Here is an 18,264-nt window from a genome sequence, read left to right as displayed (position 1 = left end):
GTATCATTACAGTGGATGTCAGGTGTAGATCCAAAAATGGTGTTTGTTTACATTTGTAGTGAAGCATGTTTAGCTATTCCTCATCCTGCAGAGTTGATACTTGTAGAAATTTACTTCATCTGTCGAAAGAAGATGTTGTGATGCAAAAAAAATATCGACGTAATCATAGTATCGACTAGATACGTGCCTGTACTTAGTATCATTACAGTGGATGTCAGGTGTAGATCCAAAAATGGCGTTTGTTTACATTTTGACACTGGTGAGCTACGGGGTGTAGTGAAGCATGTTTAGCTATTCCTCGTCCTGGAGAGATACTTGAAGAAATGTACTTCATCTGTCGAAAGAAGATGTTGTGATGCAAAAAAATATCGACGTAATCATAGTATCGACTAGTGCTTAGTATCATTACAGTGGATGTCAGGTGTAGATCCAAAAATGGCGTTTGTTTACATTTGTAGTGAAGCATGTTTAGCTATTCCTCATCCTGCAGAGATGATACTTGTAGAGATTTACTTCATCTGTCGCCATGGAGACCAGCATTAGTGATTTAGAAGTAGCTAAGATTTAGATTTAGATTTATTTATTGGTCCCCTTTGGGGAAATTCAATTTTACTGCCGTACATTTAAACATATAGACATTGCACATCAAAAAACAAAAATAACAAAAAGACATCATACATGACCAACAAATTTACAGGCTTTGTCAGACTGGTCGGCCGGGCCTGTTTGTTAAGGGCGGCTATAGCTGCAGGGATAAGGCTTTTCCTGAGGCGGGCCCTCCGGAATTTTATACACTGCCAAACGGCGGATAAATGGTAAATGAGTTGTACTTGTATAGCGCTTTTTCTACCTTTTTTTAAGGAACTCAAAGCGCTTTGACACTATTTCCACATTAACACACACACATTAGCACTGATGGCGGGATGGACGTTAGCCGCTAGCTAGCTAGCCATGTCTTAAAACACCTCTTCCTGAGGGCGTTTCAGTGTTATAACTTCACCGTTATCGTTAGTTTTAAGCCAAAATCTGTCCGTTCTCCCTTTTCTGTCTACACACTGTCTCTGCTTGTAAGTACTCCATGATCGTGCACTGCCGAACATGCTCTTCTGCATGTAAAACCAGCAATTTCACAACGTGACGAGGACGGGGGCGCGGGGCGGGGGTAGGGGTGGTACCTTTCAGAGGCGGTATAGTACCAAATATGATTCATTAGTATTGCGGTACTATACTAATACCAGTATATCGTACAACCCTACGCCCAGGCTAAACTTGCATTGAGTGATGCATCACACTTAACTAAATCTCCATTGGTACGTCATGCTTTTAGCCATACCATTGACCTGCAGGGTGATTATTGTTTCCTCATTCTCCTTGCCTCTTGTCAGATCATCCTTTTAAATCCCCTGGCTGTGTCCGTCTACCTCCTCTCCCCCGTGGCCCCTAGGGTCTAGGATGGATAGCATCGTCTCCCTCGCATCCGTATCTCAGCCTTGATTAAGATGCTCAACACGAGAAAGGAAACAGCTGGTGTGCTGGAGTTTGTCCCCCGACTGAAGTTCCGAATGTTCATATCCGAACCCTGAGCTCATACCCTGAAAAACGAGCATCGCAAAACAACGTCGCCAATTCAAATCGAGGTATTTAGTCCAAAACCCCACAATTAAATAGGATTTGAAAAATAATAACTTTTAGATAGTGACTTGTATAAAAACAATACACAGATATATATATATATTTTTTTTTTTTTTTAATGAATATTATTATTGTTGTTGTTTTTTGTATTCAATGCCTACAGTGAAGCTTCAGAGCTATCTCTCGATTAAAAGTTTTTAAAAAAAGTTTTATGTATAATGACTTTGCCCAAAAAAAGAGAAAAGCGGTAGAAAATGGATGGATGGAATTCGTTTTTTTTAATCAAAAAAACACAAAAAATGCATTTTTTCCGCCTCATCACCCCAAAAAAATGTGATATCAAGTAATAAAATAGGTCAATAATTCTTAACACCATTTATTTTATTTCACTATTTTTTTGAGCAATGACAGTAAAAAAAAAAAAAAAAAATCCACAAAAATTGTCAAAAGGGCCTGCTCATAAAAGTGGTTAAAATTAGTCATATATTTTGTATAAAAACAATACACAAGAGTGTACTACAAACTAGTTTTGTACGGTATACCGGTATTTAGTATAGTACCACGATACTAATAAATCATAATCAATCAATCAATCAATGTTTATTTATACAGCCCTAAATCACAAATGTCTCAAAGGGCTGCACAAGCCATAACAACATCCTCAGTTCAGATCCCACATCAGTACTATACCGCTTCTAAAAAGTACCTAAGTATTGGCCTTATTTTTTTTGTTTAAATAAAGCCAATAATGCATTTTTTTGTGGTGCCCTTTATTAAGAAAAGTACCAAAAAGTATCAAAATACATTTTGGTACCGGTACCAATGTATTGGTATCGGGACAACACTACTACAAACAAATAATAATTCTAATAATAATATACAGCATTTACATTGGAGAGTGGACTTCTACAGCGTCGCCTTCCAGCTGCTTCTCTGTCAAACACACCATCAGCAGCTTTTCCAAATTTTCACGGATGAATAATTGTCATTTAGGTGATATTATATATATATATATATATCTATATATATATATATAGATATATATATATATATATAGTTGTTAAATTCAATGAATACCTTATCGCAATCCAACACTTTTATGTTAAAATACCGAACAGATGTTTACCTTATCCCAATAAACATCTGTTCAGCATTTTAACATAAAAGTGTTGGATTGTGAGGCATTAAAAGCCACAAAATGCAACAGGTCCATCAGACCCACAAACGCTGGCTGAGTAAAACAACAATATGAACGTTGCACGGAAAACTTCTCTGCCAGTTTCTGTATCCCGCAGGGATTCTTCTTTTATGTTTTCTGCACCTGCGGTTCCCACACAAGATTGCAACATTGTTTGTCAACACTGTCTGCTCTCATTTTGTTGCACATTTGACCCTCTGATGTTCTGTGTACCTACACTCTGTCCGCCCCCTGTCTAGGCCTGCTGTGTATTTGTATGTGTATGTGTATGGGTGCGTGTGGTACACAGAACATCAATATCCACACCTCTGTTAGCTCCGGGTCCAGTGGACCCGTACATCTTACATGTAATATAAATGTGCAGGGTGGGGTGTATGGTGTGTGGTCATTAAATATGTATTCTGATATATGTTCTTCACAGAAAATGAGTCAAAGTCAGTGAGTCTCAGTTTAAAAAATGAATTCATTGTATCATTTTTCTTTTAATAACAAATGAAAACGGGTCCCACAGACCCGAACACCACACAAGAGCCATATAAATATAATTTGTGTGTTTAAAAATGTTCACTTTCGGTTTGTGTGACGTCAGGCAAGTTCACTTCCTGTTACAGACACATCCGTCTGTTTCAACTTGACAACTTCAACTTCACGGTATAGCTCGGTTGGTAGAGTGGCCGCGCCAGCAACCTGAGGGTTGCAGGTTCGATTCCCGCTTCCGCCATCCTAGTCACTGCTGTTTTGTCCTTGGGCAAGACACTGTACCCACCTGCTCCCAGTGCCACCCACACTGGTTTAAATGTAACTTAGATATTGGGTGTCACTATGTAAAGTGCTTTGAGTCACTAGAGAAAAGCGCTATATAAATATAATTCACTTCACTTGTTTTCAAGACACTACAGCCTTGTTTTTTTTTTTACACCGTAATGTGTTAATACAAGCTTAGATTGGGGTATGACGTTTCTGGATGGGGAAATACGTTGATGTCTCTTGTTTTCACGTTAGCTTCCCTTTTATTGTTACATTCCTACTGAGTATACTTTACCTCTCTGTTGACATTTTCCTACTAGACTTTTTGTTATTCATGTTTACAGTTTTGCTCAAAGGCTGAGCAAAAAAGGGAGTCTGTAATCAGCAGGTCACAGAGTCAATCCGATGCTTTCGATAAGGTGTGATGAGAGCAACATTCTTCATCTATTAGGATTAACCACACAAGCCAACATGAACTATTGCCTTGGTGATTTAAATGTGCAATACAAATAAGCCTAAACTCACAAAAACGAACGCGCAGAAAGGAGAGCAGGTCCCCGAGCGCATCCACCCACACTCCCCGGGATCGCTGTTTGAAGTGAGACCATTTAATTGTGGTGTCCTCATTCACCACTCAACGTTGCAATATGGCGCCTCGCAACAAAGCGTGCAAGCGTGCGCTCATTTAATAAAGCTGGTAATCAAAGTTTAAAACATTTTAATCCGGTTTTATCCGGGAGTGATTCACCCCCCTGGGTGCTGCAGTGGCATTGAAGGATGCACTGGAAGAAAGAAGCGGCGTGGAGGTTAAGCGGAAACGTCGTCCCCTCCAGAAGACGTGGCAATGATGGCGGTCTCATTAAAGTGCCGGTACTGGTCCGAGAAGCATATGCTACCAGGGCCGGAGAGAAACATTAAATCGTTTATAAAAAGGACCAAATTTTTTCCGACTTAACTGTGGCCAAACTTGTTTTCATTGAGGGCCACAGCGCAGTCATGGCTGCCAATAGACGGCCGCTTGCCAATCAATCAATCCATGTTTATTTATATAGCTCTAAATCACGAGTGTCTCAAAGGGCTGCACAAGCCACAACGACATCCTGGGCTCAGATTCCACATCAGGGCAAGGGAAAAACTGGGCCGGTAAAAAAAAAAAATCAGTTTTAGGCCTCAAAGTATCAGCAATGTTCCATGAGCAAGTTGTGTAATTTTTTTTTGGTTTGTTTTTGTTTCCTGCACTATGACTATGGAAGGTTGTTTGGATTGATTCATATGAGATCCGTAGGTCGTGAGTTCGAGCCCCGGCTGAGTCGTACCAAAGTCTAGAACAATGGCACCCATTACCTCCTTGCTTGGTAGTCAGTGTCAAGGGGTTGGAATTTGGGGTTACATCACCAAAATGATTCCCGAGCGCGGCCACCGCTGCTGCTCACTGCTCCCCTCACCTCCCAGGGGGTGGAACAAGGGGATGGGTCAAATGCAAAGAGTAAAAAAAATAGTTGTGGGCCTCAAAGTATCAGCAAGGTTCAATGAGCAGGTTGTTATTTTTTAAATTTTTGTTTTTGTTTCCTGCACTATGACTAGAGAAGGTTGTTTGGATGGGTTCATATGAGATTGGTAGGTAGAGAGTTCGAGCCCCGGCTGAGTCGTACCAAAGTCTAGAACAATGGCACCCATTACCTCCTTGCTTGGTACTCAGCGTCAAGGGGTTGGAATTTGGGGTTACATCACCTAAATGATTCCCGAGCGCGGCCACCACTGCTGCTCACTGCTCCCCTCACCTCCCAACTGGTGGAACAAGGGGATGGGTCAAATGCAGAGAGTAAAAAAAATAGTTGTGGGCCTCAAAGTATCAGCAAAGTTCCATGAGCAAGTTGTGTTATTTTTTTTTGGTTTGTTTTTGTTTCCTGCACTATGACTAGGGAATGTTGTTTGGATTGATTCATATGAGATCCGTAGGTCGTGAGTTCAAGCCCCGGCTGAGTCGTACCAAAGTCTAGAACAATGGCACCCATTACCTCCTTGCTTGGTAGTCATTGTCAAGGGGTTGGAATTTGGGGTTACATCACCATAATGATTCCCGAGCGCGGCCACCGCTGCTGCTCACTGCTCCCCTCACCTCCTAGGGGGTGGAACAAGGGGATGGGTCAAATGCAGAGGGTAAAACAATTGTTGTGGGCCTCAAAGTATCAGCAACGTTCAATGAGCAGGTTGTTATTTTTTTTATTATTTTTTTTTGTTTCCTGCACAATGACTAGAGAAGGTTGTTTGGATTGGTTCATATGAGATTGGTAGGTCGTGAGTTCAAGCCCCGGCCGAGTCGTACCAAAGTCTATAAAAATGGCACCCATTACCTCCCTGCTTGGTACTCAGCGTCAAGGGGTTGGAATTTGGGGTTACATCACCAAAATGATTCCCGAGCGCGGCCACCGCTGCTGTTCACTGCTCCCCTCACCTCCCAGGGGGTGGAACAAGGGGATGGGTCAAATGCAGATAGTTAGAAAGTCAGTTGTGGGCCTCAAAGTATCAGCAAATTTCAATGAGCAGGTTGTGTTCTTTGTTTTCTTTTTTTTCCCTGCACCATGACTAGGGAAGGTTGTTTGGATTGGTTCATATAAGATGGGTAGTTTGTGAGTTGTACCAAAGTCTAGAAAAATGGCACCCATTACCTCCCTGCTTGGTACTCATCGTCAAGTGGTTGGAATTTGGGGTTACATCACCAAAATGGCCCTGCGATGAGGTGGCGACTTGTCCAGGGTGTACCCCGCCTTCTGCCCGATTGTAGCTGAGATAGGCACCAGCGCCACCCCAAAGGGAATAAGCGGTAGGAAATGGATGGATGGATGGACTAGTGGTTAGAATTTCCGCCCTGAGATCGGTAGGTTGGGAGTTCAAACCCCGGCCGAGTCATACCAAAGACTATAAAAAAATGGGACCCATTGCCTCCTTGCTGGGCACTCAGCATCAAGGATTGGAATTAGGGGTTAAATCACCATAGTTGAAACCCGGGCGCGGCACCGCTGCTGCCCACTGCTCCCCTCACTTCCCAGGGGGTGATCAAGGAGAGGACAGAGGAGAGGAAACATTTCACCACACCTAGTGTGTGTGACAATCATTGGTACTTTAACTTTAACTTTTTCTTTCAACTTTTTCTTTCCTGCACTATGACTAGGGAAGGTTGTTTGGATCGGTTCAGTTGAGATCGGTAGGTCGTGAGTTCAAACCCCGGCCGAGTCGTACCAAAGACTATAAAAATGGCACCCATTACCTCCCTGCTTGGTACACAACGTCAAGGGGTTGGAATTTGGGGATACATCACCAAAATGATTCCCGAGCGCGGCCACCGCTGCTGCTCACTGCTCCCCTCACCTCCCAGGAGGTGGAACAAGGGGATGGGTGAAATGCAGAGGGTAATTTCACCACAATGAGTGTGTGTGTGTGACTATCAGGGGTATTTTTAAGTTTAATTTGCTGTGCATGTTTTAACACGGATTTATAATTAATGATTACTTTCATTGGCCACCAGATGGCGACATTATTGTGGCTACCAGGCTATTTGTATATGGTATGAGAACACCTGCTCTGTTTGCTCATTGGACTCATTCGACCCGCCGGCTGTATTTTGGACACCCCTAACCCAACTTTTCTTTCTAACGTTGGTGTCTTTCTTTGCAGTGGGAAGAGGTGAGCGGTTACGACGATGCCATGAATCCCATCCGGACTTACCAAGTATGCAACGTACGAGAGCTGAACCAGAACAACTGGCTCCGCAGTGACTTTATCCCGCGGAAGGACGTCCTGCGTGTTTACGTGGAGATGAAATTCACGGTGCGCGACTGCAACAGCATCCCCAACATCCCGGGCTCCTGCAAAGAGACCTTCAACCTCTTCTACTACGAGTCGGATTCAGACTCGGCCACAGCGACCAGTCCGTTCTGGATGGAAAACCCGTACGTGAAAGTGGATACCATCGCCCCGGACACCAGCTTCTCCAAGCTCGATTCCGGACTGGTCAACACTAAAGTCAGGAGTTTCGGGCCGTTGTCCAAAGCCGGGTTCTACTTGGCCTTCCAGGACCTCGGGGCGTGCATGTCCCTCATCTCAGTGAGGGTTTTTTACAAGAAGTGCTCGACCACCATAGCCAACTTCGCAGTTTTTCCAGAGACGGCGACCGGAGCGGAAGCGACGTCCTTGGTCATTGCACCCGGGACATGTGTCCCCAACGCCTTGGAGGTGTCCGTGCCGCTCAAGTTGTACTGCAACGGAGACGGGGAATGGATGGTTCCCGTGGGGGCCTGCACCTGCTCGGCGGGTTTTGAACCTGCCATGAAGGACACTCAATGCCAAGGTGAGTGTCACGCCGTGAACTACAGATGTCCGATAAAATCGGACTGCCGTATACTTGGTAAACAGCCATCCAGGTCACACTGAGGGTGGCCGTATAAACAACTTTAACACTGTTACAAATATGCGCCACACTGTGAACCCACACCAAACAAGAATGACAAACACATTTCGGGAGAACATCCGCACTGTAACACAACATAAACAAAACAGAACAAATACCCAGAACCCGTTGCAGCACTAACTCTTCCTGGACGCTACAATATACACCCCCTGCTTACCCCCGCCCACCTCAACCACATCTTGCTCTCTCAGGGAGAGCATGGCCCAAATTCCAAGCTGCCGTTTTGAGGCATGTTAAAAACAAATAATGCACCTTGTGACTTCAATAATAGATATGGCAGTGCCATGTTGGCATTTTTTTTTCCATAACTTGAGTTGATTTATTTTGGAAAACCTTCTTACATTGTTTAATGCATCCAGCGGGGCATCACAACAAAATTAGGCATAATAATGTGTTAATTCCATGACTGTATACATCGGTATCGGTTGATATTGGAATTGGTAATTAAGAGTTGGACAATATCGGAATATCGGCAAAACAAGACATTGTCGGACATCTCTAATTTTGTGTTTATTTTTTTAAAAATGTGAGGTTTTCACACAATTTCGTCTTCATCCGAAGTTTTGCAGCGGTTTACTGTAAGGAAACCGATTCATGTAAGTTAGTAAATGTCGTATTTTTGCAACATTAGCTTCAACTTAAGGTACAACAATCCACTAAAGATGACTTTGTCCGCCTGCTTTTCACACATACAAGTGAATGCAAGCATACTTGGTCAACAGCCATACTGGTCACACTGAGGGTGGCCATATAAAAACTTTAACACTGTTACTAATATGCGCCACACTGTGAACCCACACCAAACAAGAATGGCAAACACATTTTCGGGAGAACATCCGCACCGTAACACAACATAAGCACAACAGAAAAAAATACTCAAAACTCCTTGCAGCATGAACTCTTCCGGGACGATACAATATACAACCCCCTCCTGCTACCCCCCTCCCCCCATCCATGCCAACCTCAACCACATCACAAATTCCTAGCTGCCGTTTAGAGGCATGTTAAAAAAAAATAATGCACCATGTGACTTCAATAATAAATATGGCAGTGCCATGTTGGCATTTTTTTTCCATAACTTGAGTTGATTTATTTTGGAAAACCTTCTTACATTGTTTAATGCAACAAGTGGGGCATCACAACAAAATTAGGCATAATAATGTGTTAATTCCATGACTGTATACATCCGTATCGGTTGATATCGGAATTGGTAATTAAGAGTTGGACAATATCGGAATATCGGCAAAAAAAGACATTGTCGGACATCTCTAATTTTGTGTTTATTTTTTGAAAAATGTGAGGTTTTCACACAATTTCGTCTTCATCCGAAGTTTTGCAACGGTTTACTGTAAGGAAACCGATTCATGTAAGTTAGTAAATGTCGTATTTTTGCAACATTAGCTTCAACTTAAGGTACAACAATCCACTATAGATGACTTTGTCCGCCTGCTTTTCACACATACAAGTGAATGCAAGCATACTTGGTCAACAGCCATACTGGTCAGACTGAGGGTGGCCGTATAAACAACTTTAACACTGTTACAAATATGCGCCACACTGTGAACCCACACCAAACAAGAATGACAAACACATTTCGGGAGAACATCCGCACCGTAACACAACATAAACAAAACAGAACAAATACCCAGAACCCTTTGTAGCTCTAACTCTTCCTGGACGCTACAATATACAACCCCTGCTTACCCCCGCCCACCTCAACCGCATCTTGCTCTCTCAGGGAGAGCATGTCCCAAATTCCAAGCTGACGTTTTGAGGCATGTTAAATGACTTCAATAATAAATATGGCAGTACCATGTTGGCATTTTTTTTTCCATAACTTGATTTGATTTATTTACCTTCTTACATTTTTTAATGCATCCAGCGGGGCATCACAACAAAATTAGGCATAATAATGTGTTAATTCCATGACTGTATACATCGGTATCGGTTGATATCGGAATTGGTAATTAAGAGTTGGACAATATCGGAATATCGGCAAAAAAAGACATTGTCGGACATCTCTAATTTTGTGTTCATTTTTTGAAAAATGTGAGGATTTCACACAATTTCGTCTTCATCCGAAGTTTTGCAACGGTTCACTGTAAGGAAACAGATTCATGTAAGTTAGTAAATGTCGTATTTTTGCAACATTAGCTTCAACTTAAGGTACAACAATCCACTGTAGATGACTTTGTCCGCCTGCTTGTCACACACGCAGGCGAATGCAACGCATACTTGGTCAACAGCCATACTGGTCACACTGAGGGTGGCCGTATAAACAACTTTAACACTGTTACAAATACGCACCACACTGTGAACCCACACCAAACAAGAATGACAAACACATTTCGGGGGAACATCCGCACCGTAACGCAACATAAACACAACAGATCAAATACCCAGAAGCCCTTGCAGCACTAACTCTTCCAGGACGCTACAATATACACCCCCTGCTACCCCTGTACTTTTGCAACATTAGCTACAACTTAAGGTACAACAATCCACTATAGATGACTTTGTTTGCCTGCTGTTTGGCCTTCTCACCTGGCCTGGCAGCTGGTTGATAAATAAATGGAAATGCATGAGAGGCTGTCTGTTTATGGGGGGGGGGGGGGGGGGTGACGGTGCCGGTCCTGATGGACAACACGAGGAGTTTACCGAGGTTGAGAGCAAGGTGAATTTAACCAAGCAAGGTCTCAGCTGAAATAAAGTGCAGGTGACAGCAGGAGAGGGCAGGATAAATGGAAAGTGTGTGTCGGGGGGCGTAAAATGAGGCCGGGGGGGTCGTGTAGGTCACATGGAGACAGTAGGGCTGAGAGAGGGGCGGGGGAGCTGGCAAGGTTATGGATGAGCAGAGGAGATGGAGAAGTGTCTTTACGCGCAGGTTCGATAGCGCCACCTCGCTGCAGACACAACTTGACAAGCACTTTTCTTTGCTCATATCGCCAATGACAATGAGGACGTTTCTAATGGCTTCTTCCTTTTAGTGCTCTGCAAATTATTTGCCACTTGTCAGGATTAAAAAAATATATTCCTAGATACGTCCCTAGTTTTAAGAGCTTTTTGCTTTTTTTTTTGTCATTGACTTTACATCATAATCTCCTTTTTAGCATGATTTATATTTGATATATTCTAGTTTAAAAATGTTAAAATTGAGAAGATAACTATTCAAATAAGACATGTTAGTTTTCCCCACATAGAAAGTATTATTTAAAGATCCTGCAACAGTATGAGGAGGCTTGATTTAAAAATTGCAAGTTGAATGCCTTTTTTCAGAATAAAATACCTGCTTCTACCTTAAAAGTCCTGCTGATTTCTAGATATCCTAATTTTAATTTCCGACGATTTATCAAGTCGAGGTAATTCCAGATAATTAGAGTGTTTTACTTTTTTTAAGGGTTTCGGTCCTAAATGATCTCGGTAAGTTACTAAAGCTTTTTGCTGAGATTTTATGGCATATATTTAGTAAAACATGCTTGAAACTAGAATATCAACTGTTGCAAAACGGTGTCATCAACACTCACAGGTAAAAAAAATGTTTTAAAGTAATAATTTCTTACTTCAATCAAAAAAAAAAAGTCATGATGCCGAGTGCATATCATTTACTTAATTTAAGAATATTTTTCAACATATTGAGCAAAAAGCTCTCTCTTTTTTCTACCAAAAAAGTGCACTTGTTATTAGTGAGAATATACTTTTTTTAAGGTATTTTTGGGTTCATTGAAGTTAGCTCATTTTATTTGTTTTGGAATGTCCTGACAAGCCGGATTTTCTTGTTCTATTGGCAGATAATTTTGCTTAATTCAAATAAAATACCCCTCATTTATGTATTTTTTTTTCTTGTTTTTGAACATTGACTTTTTGCAGTGTGCCTTTAAGGCCCGCCCCCAATATTATTGTCCGGGTCGGAATCAGGAGAAATTCGGGAGAATGGTTGCCCCGGGAGATTTTCGGCAGGAGCACTGAAATTTGGGGGTCTACCAGGAAAATCGGGAGGGTTGGGAGGGTTCTTCTTCTGTTTTGTCTCTGTTACGTTTTTGGACATTACTACTTGCCGTTGTTTTGAAGCAATGCATGATGGGAATCTGGATGTTGCGTGTCTTAGTGTATTAACGTGCCGGCTAGAATAAACCCACGCTGAGAAATATCTCCGTGCCTGCCTATTTTATGGGTTATAGATAAACCTATGGATAACAGAGACATATATAATAGTCTCCTTTTCAGGTGAGAGAGGACGCTATTTAAGGCACGCCCCCAATATTTTTGTCCGGGTGGAAATCGGGAGAAATTTGGGAGAATGGTTGCCCCGGGAGATTTTCGGGAGAGGCACCGACATTTAGGAGTCTACCAGGAAAATCGGGAGGGTTGGGAGGGTTCGCTCTTCTACTTTGTCTCTGTTACGTTTTTGGACATTACTACTTGCCGTAGTTTTAAAGCAATGCATGATGTGAATCCGGATGTTGCGTATCTTAGTGTATTAACGTGCCGGCTGTAATAAACACACGCTGACAAATAGCTCCGTGCCTGCCTACTTTATGGGTTATAGATAAACCTATGGATATCGGAGATATATATAATAGTCTCCTTTTCAGGTGACAGAGGACGCTAAAGGCAGTGCTTTTAAGGCACGCCCCCAATATTGTTGTCAGGGTGGAAATCGGGAGAAATTCGGGAGAATGATTTCCCTGGGAAATTTTCGGAAGAGCCACTGAAATTTAGGAGTCTACCAGGAAAATCGGGAGGGTTGGGAGGGTTGGTTCTTCTGCTTTGTCTCGGTTACGTTTTTGGACATAACTACTTGCCGTAGTTTTGAAGCCATGCATGATGGGAATCCGGATGTTATGTGTCAGTGTATTAACGTCCCGGCTGGAATAAACACACGCTGAGAAATAGCTCTGTGCTTGCCTACTTTATGGGTTATAGATAAACCTATGGATAACGGAGACATATATAATAGTCTCCTTTTCAGGTGAGAGAGGACGCGAAAGGCAGTAGTGCCTTCAAGGCACGCCCCCAATATTGTTGTCCTGGTGGAAATCGGAAGAAATTCGGGAGAATAGTTGCCCCGGGAGATTTTCGGGAGAGGCACCGAAATTTAGGAGTCTACCAGGAAAATCGGAAGGGTTGGGACAGTTTGTTCTTCTGCCTTGTCACTGTTCTGTTTTTGGACATTACTACTTGCCGTAGTTTTGAAGCCATGCATGATGGGAATCCGGATGTTGCGTGTCAGTGTATCAACGTCCCGGCTCGAATAAACGCACGCTGAGAAATAGCTCTGTGGCTGCCTACTTTATGGGTTATAGATAAACCTATGGATAACGGAGACATATATAATAGTCTCCTTTTCAGGTGAAAGAGGACGCGAAAGGCAGTGCCTTCAAGGCACGCCCCCAATATTGTTGTCCTGGTGGAAATCGGGAGAAATTCGGGAGAGGCACTGAAATTTAGGAGTCTGCCAGGAAAATCGGAAGGGTTGGGACAGTTCGTTCTTCTGCCTTGTCACTGTTATGTTTTTGGACATTACTACTTGCCGCAGTTTTAAAGCCATGCATGATGAGAATCCGGATGTTGCGTGTCAGTGTATCAACGTCCCGGCTCGAATAAACACACGCTGAGAAATAGCTCTGTGCCTGCCTACTTTATGGGTTATAGATAAACCTATGGATAACAAAGACATATATAATAGTCTCCTTTTCAGGTGAGAGAGGACGCTAAAGGCAGTGCCTTTAAGGCACGCCCCCAATATTGTAGTCCGGGTGGAAATCGGGAGAAATCCGGGAGAATGGTTGCCCCGGGAAATTTTCGGAAGAGGCACTGAAATTTAGGAGTCTACCAGGAAAATCGGAAGGGTTGGGACAGTTCGTTCTTCTGCCTTGTCACTGTTATGTTTTTGGACATTACTACTTGCCTTAGTTTTAAAGCAATGCATGATGGGAATCCATATGTTGCGTGTCAGTGTATCAACGTGCCGGCTGGAATAAACACACGCTGAAACATAGCTCCGTGCCTGCCTACTTTATAGGTTATAGATAAACCTATGGATAACAGAGACATATATAATAGTCTCCTTTTCAGGTGAGCGAGGACGCTAAAGGCAGTGCCTTTAAGGCACGCCCCCAATATTGTTGTCCGGGTGGAAATCGGGAGAAATTCGGGAGAATGGTTGCCCAGGGAGATTTTCGGGAGAGGCACTGAAATTTAGGAGTCTACCAGGAAAATCGGGAGGGTTCGTTCTTCTGCTTTATCTCGGTTACGTTTTTGGACATTACTACTTGCCTTAGTTTTGAAGCCATGCATGATGGGAATCCGGATGTTACGTGTTAGTGCATTAATGTGCCGGATGGAATAAACACACGCTGAGAAATAGCTCTGTGCCTGCCTACTTTATGGGTTATAGATAAACCTATGGATAACGAAGACATATATAATAGTCTCCTTTTCAGGTGAAAGAGGACGCGAAAGGCAGTGCCTTCAAGGCACGCCCCCAATATTGTTGTCCTGGTGGAAATCGGGAGAAATTCGGGAGAGGCACTGAAATTTAGGAGTCTGCCAGGAAAATCGGAAGGGTTGGGACAGTTCGTTCTTCTGCCTTGTCACTGTTATGTTTTTGGACATTACTACTTGCCGCAGTTTTAAAGCCATGCATGATGAGAATCCGGATGTTGCGTGTCAGTGTATCAACGTCCCGGCTCGAATAAACACACGCTGAGAAATAGCTCTGTGCCTGCCTACTTTATGGGTTATAGATAAACCTATGGATAACAAAGACATATATAATAGTCTCCTTTTCAGGTGAGAGAGGACGCTAAAGGCAGTGCCTTTAAGGCACGCCCCCAATATTGTAGTCCGGGTGGAAATCGGGAGAAATCCGGGAGAATGGTTGCCCCGGGAAATTTTCGGAAGAGGCACTGAAATTTAGGAGTCTACCAGGAAAATCGGAAGGGTTGGGACAGTTCGTTCTTCTGCCTTGTCACTGTTATGTTTTTGGACATTACTACTTGCCTTAGTTTTAAAGCAATGCATGATGGGAATCCATATGTTGCGTGTCAGTGTATCAACGTGCCGGCTGGAATAAACACACGCTGAAACATAGCTCCGTGCCTGCCTACTTTATAGGTTATAGATAAACCTATGGATAACAGAGACATATATAATAGTCTCCTTTTCAGGTGAGCGAGGACGCTAAAGGCAGTGCCTTTAAGGCACGCCCCCAATATTGTTGTCCGGGTGGAAATCGGGAGAAATTCGGGAGAATGGTTGCCCAGGGAGATTTTCGGGAGAGGCACTGAAATTTAGGAGTCTACCAGGAAAATCGGGAGGGTTCGTTCTTCTGCTTTATCTCGGTTACGTTTTTGGACATTACTACTTGCCTTAGTTTTGAAGCCATGCATGATGGGAATCCGGATGTTACGTGTTAGTGCATTAATGTGCCGGATGGAATAAACACACGCTGAGAAATATCTCTGTGCCTGCCTGCTTTATGGGTTATAGATAAACCTATGGATAACGGAGACATATATAATAGTCTCCTTTTCAGGTGAGCGAGGACGCTAAAGGCAGTGCCTTTAAGGCACGCCCCCAATATTGTTGTCCGGGTGGAAATCCGGAGAAATTCGGGAGAATGGTTGCCCCGGGAGATTTTCGGCAGGGGCAATGAAATTTGGGAGTCTCCCAGGCAAATCGGGAGGGTTGGCAAGTACGCCTGACGACTGGACCCCAAGCTTCACTTTTGGTCCTCACCTTTTACGTTCCTCACTGATACTTTTTCCACAACGCTCTCCCAGAGGACGGCGCCTCCTTCGGCAGCCTTCATTTTCCCGCTGCCCCCACACCTCATTTCATTCTAATCTGAAGGCCATTTCTCCCATTAATACGCCAGTAAGGATGTCTGCATTGCTATTAATCGATGAGCCTCTCCCCTCATTTGCGGCGCTATTTTTTTTCCTTACCCTCCTCGCGCCACACTTTCCAATTTCACAATTCATTTTAATCAGCTTCTTAAGCCCGATGTTCTGCATGAGAGGATAAGACACCGGGGAGTATGGAGGTAAAGGTGGGGGTGCAGAAGCGCTCGCGGGATTAACATTTCCACTGCCTCCACATCTTCTACCTCTCCCTCTTGTCTTTCTTTCTCATTCTTTAGTCGGTTCCTTAGGGGGAAATGGATGAAAGCGAAAGGATGACCCCCTTTACTCGCCAGAAATGATTGATCAGCACTTTAAACCCCGGAATTTTCTTTTTTAAAAGAGGCCCAACTTAATTGGGGCGCTTCCTCAACGTCTTTCATTTGGCCAACATGTTGAGAATTTTATCTCCCCCGAGTAGGGAAATTGCTAGAAGGGGGGTTTCTTTGCGCAGGGGTGAACCCGCATGAACCTCCGTCAACGGGTGGCCATTCTAGTCGCCGCCTGCTATACATCGAGGGCATTTTTATGTGTTTATCCAGCTCGACTTCCTTTTAGTCAGCGGTGTGGATAACTCTGATTAATGGTGGAAGAACAAACACACTCAGAGCTAATGTACACGACTCCGCCGACTGGAGGCCGTGTGCTAATATTGAGTTTTTGGACGGCAGGAACCAGGCCGGCTGCAGGAGCTTTAAGTGGTCCGCTTTGGTGACCTCCGACCTTTTTTAACAGGAAGCCAAAACTAACTTAAACTCAGAAGCCGGGGGGGTAATAATTCTCCTTCTGCGCGAGACAAGTGTACAGTTTTGTGCTTATAAGGTGAACAATGCTGACCTGCGTTCCGGTTCTTGCATTACTAAGCACTGATATGGAGGCAGTTCACCGGTTTTTCATCAGATATACATACCCTGTTTCCATATGAGTTGGGAAATTGTGTTGGATGTAAATATAAACGGAATACAGTGATTTGCAAATCAAGTTCAACCCATATTCAGTTGAATATGCTACAAAGACAACATATTTGATGACCCAGGGAGGCGTTCTGACCAGACGCCCCTGCTTATTGCAGCAAGACAATGCCAAGCCTCATTTGGCACGTGTTACAACAGTGTGGCTTCGTAAAAAAAAAAGAGTGTGGGTACTTTCTTGGCCCGCCTGCAGTCCAGACCTGTCTCCCATCGAAAAGGTGTGGCGCATTATGAAGCGTAAAATACGACAGCGGACACCCCAGACTGTTGAACGACTGAAGCTCTCCATAAAACAAGAATGGGAAAAAAAATCCACTTTCGAAGCTTCAACAATTAGTTTCCTCAGTTCCCAAACATTTATTGAGTGTTGTTAAAAGAAAAGGTAATGTAACACAGTGGTGAACATGCCCTTTCCCAACTACTTTGGCATGTGTTGCAGCCATGGAATTCTAAGTTATTTATAATTTGCAAAAAAAAAAAAAAAAAGTTTATGAGTTTGAACATCAAATATCTTGTCTTTGTAGTGCATTCAATTAAATATGGGTTGAAAAGGATTTGCATTCCGTTTATGTTTACATCTAACACAATTTCCCAACTCATATGGAAACGAGGTTTGTAAACTATTATGTTATACTGTTGTTTTTTGGTACCGGTACCAAAATTATTTCGATACTTTTGGGTACTTTTCTAAATAAAGAGGACCACAAAAAAATGCATTATTGCCGTTATTCTAACAAAGAAAAAATATCACTTCAAGTTTGTCTTTAACTCTTGTGTAATGTTCATATTGTTGTTACTCAGCCAGTGTGTGTGGGTCTGATGGACTCCTTGCATTTTGTGACTTTTAATGCCTCACAATCAAACACTTTTATGTTAAAATACTGAACAGATATTTACCTTATCCCAGTAAACACACAGAAGGCCTAAACAGGAGGAGGACAGAGTGTAGGTACAAACAACATCAAAGAGTCAAATGTGCGACAAAATGAGAGCAGACAGCGTTGACAAACAATGTTGCAACCTTATGTGGGAACCACTGGTGCAGAAACACAAAAGAAGAATCCTAGTAGGATGCAGAAACGGGCAGAAAAATTTTCCGTGCAACGTTCATATTGTTGTTAGTCAGCCACCCGTTGCATTTTGTGGCTTTTAATGCCTCACAATCCAACACTTTTATGTTAAAATACTGAACAGATGTTTACCTTATCCCAATAAACATCATATCAGATGTTTACCTTATCCAGGGGACCCGGGGCTTCTTATATGTAATAAACATGTGTAGTCGGGGTGTATGGTGTGTGGTCATTAAATATGTATTCTGATATATGTTCTTCACAGAAAATG

The 18,264-nt window shown here is 42.9% G+C and overlaps 1 protein-coding gene across 10 annotated transcripts in view; it reads left to right on the top strand.

Annotated features, from left to right (window-relative positions):
• The window catches only part of LOC133540576 (ephrin type-B receptor 3-like), a 175,708-nt gene that overhangs the window by 104,575 nt on the left and 52,869 nt on the right, over nucleotides 1-18,264 (top strand). For all 10 annotated transcript variants that reach the window (XM_061883297.1, XM_061883294.1, XM_061883291.1 and 7 more), the window contains exon 3: nucleotides 7,253-7,925. In XM_061883297.1, the coding sequence (XP_061739281.1) occupies nucleotides 7,253-7,925 (673 nt within the window). The remainder of the gene's footprint in view (nucleotides 1-7,252; nucleotides 7,926-18,264) is intronic.

The sequence above is a fragment of the Nerophis ophidion genome, linkage group LG22 (assembly GCF_033978795.1).
Source record: "Nerophis ophidion isolate RoL-2023_Sa linkage group LG22, RoL_Noph_v1.0, whole genome shotgun sequence".
NCBI classification, from domain to species: domain Eukaryota; kingdom Metazoa; phylum Chordata; class Actinopteri; order Syngnathiformes; family Syngnathidae; genus Nerophis; species Nerophis ophidion.
This window is presented reverse-complemented; position numbering and strand designations above follow the sequence as displayed.